The sequence below is a fragment of the Aedes aegypti genome, chromosome 3 (genome assembly GCF_002204515.2).
Source record: "Aedes aegypti strain LVP_AGWG chromosome 3, AaegL5.0 Primary Assembly, whole genome shotgun sequence".
Classification (NCBI taxonomy): Eukaryota; Metazoa; Arthropoda; class Insecta; order Diptera; family Culicidae; genus Aedes; species Aedes aegypti.
Window position 1 is genome coordinate 42,340,907 of NC_035109.1, and position 10,406 is coordinate 42,351,312.

A 10,406-nucleotide genomic window follows, 5' to 3' on the forward strand; every position below is an offset into this window, starting at 1 on the left:
TTTACGGCTGGCTTGCAGGGCCTGACACCAACACCCTAAATTTCCGGAGGACCATTCCCCCTAAATGTTCGGAGGACCATAGTGCGCAGTTTAGCTTGGAGTCCTTCTCTGGCACTCGGACGATGATCAGCCGCCCCTGACATGGGGAACAGACGCTGGTGTGAGCCGCTCCTAACAGACGCTCAAAGTTTGCAGAAGCAAGAGCAAAAGGCCCCCTTTCCCTGTCATAATACGACCAAAGTTGCCACCGGGGGTTGGTTACCCGATCTCCCCTAAGGTTACTCGTACCCCGGCCAGTACTGCGAGGAGGTAGGGATAGGAGTTGCTGGGCAAGAGGCTAAGGACCGCACAGAGGGGTCTACCCGCATAGAAAAATACTATTTGCCTTACATTGCAAACAATAAACCTCTTTTAAGTGATAGGGTTAAAACATCCCAAACAGTTACGTTTATGTTGAACAATATGAAGTCTAAAGCACTAGACAATAAACAACGTTTCGAGTAATCTCTGCTAAATTGTGACAATTTGTTGTAGTGTACCGATTATGTTCAATGATATGGAGATAACAACTCTTCAGAAACAGTTGCAATGTATACTTACCATCTGTGAAATGATTTGCTCTTCTAATCACGCATTTGAGCATTAATACATGTGCGTTTTGACAGTTTGACGAACAGTTAAACGCATTGGTATTTGTGAGCGATATTCATTATACACACTTGAAAGTTAGTACTGCGGTAATGAAAACTGTTCAAGTTTTGAATGCGGGAAGTAAACTTTTGTTTTGTTATGTACACAATTCGACTAAAAAATTAATTATAATAACAAAGTTCATATTGTATTTTATAACTTTTTTGTTCAAAATCAAAAAAAAAAAGAACAAACTTTTGATCGCTGTGTGAAACGCATACATTCTCTGTGGTAATTTTTTAGCGTGTTTGTTTCGCTTGAGCTGCGCCAGTCAAAAAAAAAAGCCACCACGAGTTGCGAAAAATATATGTTTCATTTCAAAATTCGTTTGAAAACTATATTTTGTGTGAAATGGTTAGCTCTGTTCCGGTGTTGGATTATTCGTGAGTATTATCTTATCGAAATCTGATCCAATTCGACTAATTCCTCCCTTTAATCGACCTAGAAGGATCGCGAAGCGGCTATTGCAAATTCACCCGTTTGCCGTTGCAGTATCCACCAAACAATGGAATTTACTTAAAATTGGCGTCGGATGGCATGCGGGATTCCGAAAATGAATCTAAAATGTAAGCTGAACCTCCCATGGCACCAGTCCGTCGAAGCAACACGTATTCCGGTAAGCTAGTGCCTTTTAACTCGGTCAAGGATGATGGAACTTGCCTGGATTTAACGTTCCTGTTTCCACTTCGTTTTCCGCCGGAGTCGCAGCGCAACTGTAGTACGGGATCAGTAAAGAAAGGCTGGATAATTTCTGGATCGACAGCATGTTTCCTTTGGTCCATGTTCATCGAATCAATGTCTAGTAAAAATGAAAATCTATGCAAACAGAGAATGTGACAAGAATAATTATTGAATTGACCAATTATATACCATTGAATAAATAGATAGTTGAATTTGCCACTTCATTTCAAAAAAGAAACAATGGAACATATAGCGCGTTTTTTCTAATTTCACCTCAAATAACATGGTTTTTAACTTACTTAGCCGTACATGTTTCATGTGAAGTAAAATTAGATAACATGCACAACTTGTTTCATTGCACCTTATAAATACGATCGTTTTAATTTTCCATTTAGTATATTATTACAAAAGAACAGTACAGCAAGGGGTCAAAATACTATACATCACCATAAACTAATAATTACTCATACGTTATTTGTTTTTCTAGAATTTAAATGGTTCAACCGATTCCACACTGTTTGCCTTACGGGGATTTATTGAAAAAAAATGGACAGTATATCAACTGTTTCGCAAACTGTAGACGAAAAAATTTGCTCGAGAAAATCGTCGATTTTTTATGGTTACATAACTTAACCGCCTATTTCCCACATTGTTATTTATCAAAAAACCGTTTCCCGAACTTTTGAAACCGTTTGTCGTACGGTAGGTTTATTGTTATTTAGGATGGTATGTGAAACAATTAAAATATAGTATCAAATAGTGGCGAACATTACGTGAAATAGTACAAATACGGTTCTTATTTATGCGGGTATTTTATTCCTTCAGGTACGCGAGGTACCAATGGTACGCCATACCCAGCCATTTACCAACCATACACCAACCAATATAATAGTGAGTCTCAATGGGAAATCAATGTAAACCACTATAATAGGAAAACAAGTTAGCAAATACCACTATAGTGGTTATCACGCCCAATGGTATGGGTGCCCTAGTATAGATGTAGTTGTGAACCTTAGAGGAAAACAATATGCACTCTATCTCGAAAAACACCCAGAATCCGGGTGTAAATATTTCAAATTGAGTAATATTTCCATATGCATTTCGATGAGTCTGGAAAGCAAGTGCAAGTTCCTTTGAGGAAAACAAAAACAAACTGTGTATGACGAGCGCGTGTTGAAATGTCACTAAGCTCTATTACTGGAACATGTTCCAGTAATGGAGGAAATGATTTTATTGAAATTGATTTTTTACGTGAAATAGACTAGAACAGCTTTCGAATGTCGTATTCAGAAATGAAACACGACCTTCCGTTATTTTTTGGCGATTTTTTATTCCTCAACCCGTTACTATTGCCTCTACCACTGGTACAGACGCCCTAGCTAAGCTTCAAAGTATAAAAGCTTGATGCAAGAATTTTTGAAGTTCATCACTGATTTTCGGGGAAGTGGCATAGTGGAGGTACTGGTTTTCGGTGTAATTTGTTATTCGGAGTAATGATAGACGATGGTATTTGGAGTAACGCTCCATTCGGGGTACTGGTTTTCGGGAAGTGTTTTAAAACCACCTAACGTACTCACTCTAATTTCAATCGTTTTGTCCCGTTCCAGTGTCATGCAGCAAGTCATAGCTTCGATCCGTTGCAACGACTTGCTCACTCCCATCAAGCGGTTAGCCAACGAACGACACAAACTCAAGCACCGTGGCGTCGATCGCACCCATTCAATCTACAGGGACATCCTGTTCCTGGCGTTTATTGCCATCGGACGGTCAAACATCGATCTGATCTCGTTCCACCGAGAGTACGCAGCCGTATTCGACAAGCTGACCGAGAAGGAGTGCAACACCTACTACCGGAGTCAGGATCTACCGCCTTCGTCGGCGGCCATCTTCTGCCGGGCGTATTTTAAACCGCTGATGCTACCCTGACCGCAACCGAACCGACTGCGGCACGACCTAACCGTTGGGCCGCAATCCGGTATGCTTGGCGGTAGGTAGCTTGGCCAAACGGTCAGACATAGAGTGGCCTACCTTAGAAGAGTAAGGTAAGTGATCGCACGTGATAGGATCGTTTACCGCATTGTAAATTATTCAAACAATAGAGATCAACAATAAATTATGTGTAGGTAAATGAAAGCAACAGTGCATTCTCATCAATTTCCGCTACCTTATTAGTAAAATTATTGCATCTCATCACCTATTTCGAACATTGCAATTACGTAACTTCAATGTACGATCAATCCATCCTGCTAATAGGACAATGAAACTAAGCTGCATAAGCAGCGAGTTATAGATAATAGAAAGCAAGCTTGACCACAACTCTAATCACACCACAAACACTAACCCCCCAATAGAGAAGAAAAAAAAACATATGAGATTAGTCACAGGACCGTTTCCAACCGCTTGGCGACGACAAACAACCCGCAAACAAATTACAAATACTTACTTATGACCCTTAATTACGACTGTACGCACTTACCTATCAGGTAATGGACAGTTAGTGGACATTTCGACGGAATTTTTGTGATACCAATACGTGATGATTCGTTCTTCTTATACCTAAATCCTTCGATTGGCGCATTTGTAAGATTTGCGATCGATTACCGCAACCGACCTAGGTTTATGTCATATCTTCATATTGGCAATATATAGGAGCTTTTTTAAGTGTTAGTAAAGGATGTTAGCTAAGTATGGTTATTGAGATAAACGCTTCGACAACTTTCTATTTTGTTAGATGTACTTTTTACTGGATTAAGCAATGTTGTTTTGCGATCAACTCGGTTAAATGTTTTACAAACATAGGTAATTTATGGGGGTTCTATGATGAGATGGGGTTGAATGTTGAACTGTTTCCGATTGTTTCGCCGGAAGGAGTCGTTTTCTGTTCAAGTACCTACGTATCACTCTCAGAACTCCCTGGACGTTTAACTTAAGTGTGGCACGCCAGATCGACCGTTTAATGGTCATGTTAGGGTCAATGGTTTACAAGACATGGCTGAAAAATTGGTGAAAAATTGAGCAAATACATGTGCGAATCAACAATAGTTATCTGTGGGAGTTGATTGCAGGAGTGAAGATATCACAGCCAATGATTTTCTGATGATGTTCCTACATCGTACAAAGCACTACATCGTTTTTTTCCGGTCTTGGGTGAAACCTCGACAATTGGCCCGAATGCTTTAAATTCCCATGGCCTCTATTACTTCGTACAACCAACGTATTCGTAGCAGTCCGCAAAGTCGTCAACATTGACACTAAGTGATCAGTCCACTTAAGGTGAAACATCTCGGAATCCAAAGATGGCCGGCAAAATGGCCGACTTGTGCCCCTACTCACGTTTTCAAAGGCACTAAACTGGAGAAATAGTTGGCAATCGTTTTTAATCTTTTTATTTTAAGCTTTCTGCTACACTCAGGCAAATGGACTGCTGTAGAAAGATACCAGAAATATCAGACTGTTATATAGGGCGTTTGTTTCCGCTTGCAATTTTTGAGACTTTTGCTGGTCACGTAGTCCTTAAAAGGTTTCATGAGCAGCCGCAACATGTCCTGTCGCTTTGCAGGAAACGTCATTGTCGAATTTCACACGAGTTCAAAGGTATACCAATTTGTCAGCACCTTCACATAAATCTCCACTTAACACTACCACAGCACCAACATCTCTAGGTCTTCCTCTAGGGGTGATCGGGGCAATATGGGCCGCCTAAGGAAAACGCCATGGAATGCATAACAACAACAACTAAACACTTAGCTGAGGATTAAACTTAACTAATTAAATGTACTAATTTTAGAGAGAGTACGGGTCATTTGTCTTAAGATCTTTTGGCATGATGGTATGACTAGAATAAAAGCTATTCTTATAAAATATGCCTGTTCTTGATGAAGAATGTTATGCCAAATGTCCTTTATGCCAAATCGCCCGTACCCTTTTAGACATCTTCTTTTGTTTGTTCCGGGACCCGATAAAATAAATGAAAACTTTTTTAAAAATAAAAAAAAAATGAAAACTTTTTTTGTTGTTGTGTTTTTTAGATGATGATAATTTGATTTGATAATATATAGAGGTAGTCGACACGATTTGGCCTATGGGTGGAATGAGCACCCCTTGAAAACTGCAAAATTCTTCAAATTTTATCTGAAATAACATGCAACCCCAAAACTGACAAGGAAATGAACCAATAGGCATGTTGAAAGTCAGTGTAAAAACTCAAATAAGAAATAAATGATGTTTGAAAAAACTGCCCATATTGCCCCGAAAGACTCTTTTACAATTCATCATTTCAGAATGGAATGATGATGTTTGACAATGAGAATGTTCTTTAAAATTTAATCTTTTTGCACATGAGTGTTTATGAATACTAATAACTCTCAAGCGTAGTGAAAAAATAATTGAATTTAAGATTATATGGGATTATTTTTTCAACCAAAAATAGGGTGCTCACTGCTCATAACACCCCATCGGTAAAAAATCGACACGCGAAGTTTAGAATAATCATTCATTCATTCGTGAACTTCATGAGACAACGGAAAACATTCTAATCTAGTGTAAAAAAATGTTAGAAATCATGCAAAAATCCGAAAATTTAATAATATTTCCAGCATTTTTATCGACCTTTTCTTAAGGTGACCAAATTTCCCCACTTTCCCCTAGATCGAGTTAACAATAATCACATCAGAAATTATGATCATAATTTTGATTCTATAACATTCCCCAGAAAACCATTCCCCCGAAAACCATTCCCCAGAATTCCGTTTCCCAGAACGAACCATTCCCCAGAATCTCATTCCCCAGAATGTAACATTCCCCAGAATTTCATTCCCCAGAATGCACCATTCCCCAGAAAGCTATATGAATATCCATTTTCTATTTTCTTTTTTTAATTTTTGGTTTGCGTGAGTCATTTATGTGACAGGCTAAGGTCTGATGTGACAAAACAAATAAGTAAGTAGGGGATTAGAAGCATAATGAACACACGGGGCGAAATGGACACCCCCTTATTCTCTGGGAATATGCATAATTCAGCAAAATTTTATAAACTGTACGAAATATGTATTGTATATGAACTCTTTGACGGTATACAAGTTTATGCTTTGCTTCATTTGTCCTCTGAAATTCTACTATATTTTTTCTCAGCTAAAATTAGTTCATACGCAAAGCGGTGGAAGAATTAAATTTTAGAGCAAAGTAACTAACCTAGAGAAGTTTCTTCTTGTTAATGTGATAAGTGGGAAGCACTTTTACATGTCAGTACGTTTTGACACCCATTAATAATTTAGTTTTTACTAAATTCCACAAAAGTGTTCATTTTACCCGGATACCTTTTTATCAGTCGTGTTTTGGACCCAATTTTCTATCTCGTTTTTCTGACATTTAATAAGATTTTTTTCTCACCATGGATCCAGCACGTCATACTAATTACGAACTTGGAAACCAGCCGAGAGTAACTGAAAAATTGCCATTCTATGTAAAATAAGCATTTGCCTAATGTGTCCATTATGCCCCATAATCCCCTTATTCATGATTATTTTGCATATTATAATAATACACCCTTCTTTCAGTAAATTCCCATAAAATATACAAACTATATGTTTATTTTTGCCTATATAGTGATGCACCTTTCTTCCAGTCTTAACGCCAGATGGAGAGCCCATATAGCATAAGGGCATTTGGTATAAAGTCATTTGCCATCCAGCCATACTTATGCTCCTTCTTTTCAAAAAGGATGTTCTTCATGTTATGCCAAATGGTCATTGGCCAAATGACCATGATGTCAAATGGTCCTTGATCATTTAATCAATCATGTCAAATGCCTTCTTGTCATTTGGTATCCTTACGGAACATTTTGCCTATATCGTTAACAGGATAAGACTGAAAGAAGGGTGCATCACTATTTTGTGCAAAATTAAACAAGTCATTTGTTTGTTTTTTGAACTTGACGTAAAGAAGGGCGTATCATTTTAATGTGCATAATATTACGTTTTTATTTTGCCGAATTTACGTAATACTTATATCGGAAACGTATAATATGAATCTACGAACGTCTTTATTCCATTCGGGGTGGCCTCAAAAGGTAAGCACGGTGCTCCCCATGACCGTTATTATCAGAAAAAAATCTCCATCAAATCTGTGCTCACCAGTCGTTTTCTATAGCTAAGTTGCATGTCCGGGCAAAATTTCAAAAAAATCGTAGGGCCCGTTTTGAAGTTACGCCCTTTTCAATGTATAAGTCTACAAATTCGAAGGAAATCTGAGATATTTTAACAGATTTTTATTGGCCGTGATTGTCAAAAGAAATAAATCATTAAAATTTGTTTTAAAATAAGTGTTTTAAGTTATTTGTCACCTCTGGGCGCAGTTTTGAATAATAAGATCGTCGAAATTTTGAGTTACGTCCTTTTTGAAGGGTAGCTATTAAAATCACCAATTTCAAATAGATTAATTAGGTATTCTAATATCGATAAGCATATTCAAATGTTTTCAATGACACATTACACTCACATGCCGTCGAAATCTTTCATAATTGACAGATTTTTCATAGGCTCAAGCGATATAAGACATTACGGAGCCAATTTTTTATTGTTATTATTTATCATACCATATTGTTAAAACCCAACTAGCTGCCCCGGCTGTTCTGGCTAACTTTGTACTGCCCTAGGACTTAACCTCAATTGCTGAGTAATGCACTATTGACCAAACTGTGGCACTCTAGACCACTATCAATGCTTTTGTGATTATTTGTATCATACATTACAACATTTAGATTTTTCACCAATCTATAAGGTTGATACAAATATTAATTTTCTTTTATGTTCGAGTTCACTTGAAAGGAACGAGGGGAGGGGATGAAAACAAATAAGAAACAAAAATCATAAAATTGAAAAAAGAGTTATTTTTTCGAACTTTTATTTTTAACGATAGTTGTTAAACTTTTTTCAATCGTCATCTGGATCATTACATTACCTTTTTTTTACTGATGAAAAAAATGATGAATCTTTTTTTTTCTCCCCTTTAAAATTTTCGGATTTTTGAAGGGGGCGGGGGTTTACATAAAAGAAAATTAATATTTGTATCAGCCTATATACTCGGTCTTTTCGATCTCACAAACACGTAAGAGTCCTGGATCCTAGAATACAATAGTGAAAGAATCGTATAAATCAATCAACCCATTCTTAAGCCAACTCGTGAAGAGTTAGCATCAATACTTGAAATACGTATGAGAAAAGAAGAAATATTCGGTATTGTTTGGATTCAATGATTTTAAAATCATAAAACTTGCAGAGCTTTATTTCACATGTCTTCCGTAAAAATCAATACTCAAATCAAACCTCCCTTGAAAGATTCCACCCCATAACCTCGAGTTTCATTTCTCCGAATGTCATTAACCCGAGAGTCATCACCATAAACGCACCATTATTCTGAATGCTATTGTCCCGAATTCATATTCACCTTGAATGACATTGCCCCATGATAATGGAATTCGAAGTAAAGTCATTCTAGGAACTGGAACTCGAGGTTATGCTCTTCAGGTTTATAATATTCGGGGTAATGGAAATCAGAGGGGTATAATTTGAAGAAGCCTTAACCTCCAGTTGTTGTTTCCGGAAAATTTTTAATTGTTCTGTAGCCGTGTTGGTTACCTGCTAATCTATCTACCATAACAGAGTTTGAATCCTACACAAATTGATGATTCATCTGTAAACATTCATTTGTTTCCATCGAAAACTGTGCCTGTTAAGTAAAGACTCACCCGCTGCTATAATTAGTGAACACAAACGAAAATAAATCATACTTTGCTAAGCAAACCTTTCATAGGTGACAAAACATTTAAAATTAGGCTCTGTATTATTTCAACAAATAACGTGAAAATAACAGATCTCAGGTAACCGATAGCACTTTAATTCGCTCTCTGTGCTAATATAGGGCTAGTACAGAGCTGACAAGCCGTATATTAGCCGTATAACAGCCCTATAAGCCCAAAAAGGTGAATTAGCGGGCTATTGGTTACTTGGGATATTCTACACTTTGCATTATTGTTTGTCCATTTTGAATCGTTGTCGTCTACATCGTTAATTTCATTTTATTCCATATCCTGCTACTCATAACCGAAAATTCAAGTTCAAAAGTAATCTTTGACGTCAAATTGCGTTTCGATATACAACATGAATTGCATATTAAATAATCTGAATCGTGAGTTCATTGCTTCACCAAACCATCCAGAATATTGTAGAATAAAAACTAATTTGGTTACATGATAAAACTGGCTCCGTAATGTCTTATATCGCTAGAGCCTATGAACAATCAGTCAATTATGAAAGACTTTGACGCCTTGTAAGTGCATTGTGTCATTTAAAACATGTGAACTTGCTTACCGGTATTAGAATGCCCAATTAATCTATTTGATATTGGTGATTTCAATAGTTACACTTCAAAAAGGGCGTAACTCAAAGCTTCGACGACTTTCTCATTCAAAACTGCGCCTAGAGGTTACAAATAACTGAAAAACACCTACTTTGAACCAAAGTTTAATGGTTTATTTCTTCTGATAATCACGGTCGATAAAAATCCGTTGAAATATCTCAGATTTCCTTCGAATTTGTGGACTTATACATTGAAAAGGGCGTAACTTCAAAACGGGCCCTACGATTTTTTTTAAATTTTGCCCAGACATGCAGCTTAGCTATAGATAACGACTGGTGAGCACAGATTTGATGGAGATTTTTTTCTGATAATAACGGTCAGGGGAGCACCGTGGGTAAGCTATGATGCACCTTCCTAGAACATTGATGAAAAGCTGGATACATCACTATATTTGGTAAAAATTGGACGAATCTATGACATTTGGTCGAAAGACATTTGGTCGAATGACATTTAGTCGAATGACGTTTAGTCGAAAGTACATTTGATCGAACGGACATTTCGTCGAATGGACATTTGGTCGAAAAGGTTTAGTTGCAACAGAAAGCATATAATATTTGGTCGAACTGACATTTCATGGAAAAAATTGTGCTCGAATCTAAATACTATGGAAACAAAGTTTT

At 37.2% G+C, this 10,406-nt stretch overlaps 1 protein-coding gene and 1 long non-coding RNA gene across 4 annotated transcripts in view; both read left to right on the forward strand.

The window, feature by feature from the left end:
- Positions 1–4,412, forward strand: part of LOC110678647 (C-myc promoter-binding protein) — a 97,533-nt gene extending 93,121 nt beyond the window's left edge. For 2 of the 3 annotated variants that reach the window (XM_021851784.1, XM_021851785.1), the window contains exon 12: positions 2,979–4,412. In XM_021851784.1, coding sequence (XP_021707476.1) covers positions 2,979–3,297 — 319 coding nt within the window. In that variant the 3' untranslated portion in view covers positions 3,298–4,412. The remainder of the gene's footprint in view (positions 1–2,978) is intronic. The other variant, XM_021851786.1, reaches the window with a different exon arrangement.
- LOC110678648 lies at positions 399–1,781 on the forward strand. The gene is made up of 2 exons (XR_002501805.1): positions 399–1,073; positions 1,139–1,781. It is a non-coding gene; the product is annotated as an uncharacterized LOC110678648 (long non-coding RNA).
- Positions 4,413–10,406: the final 5,994 nt, after the last annotated feature.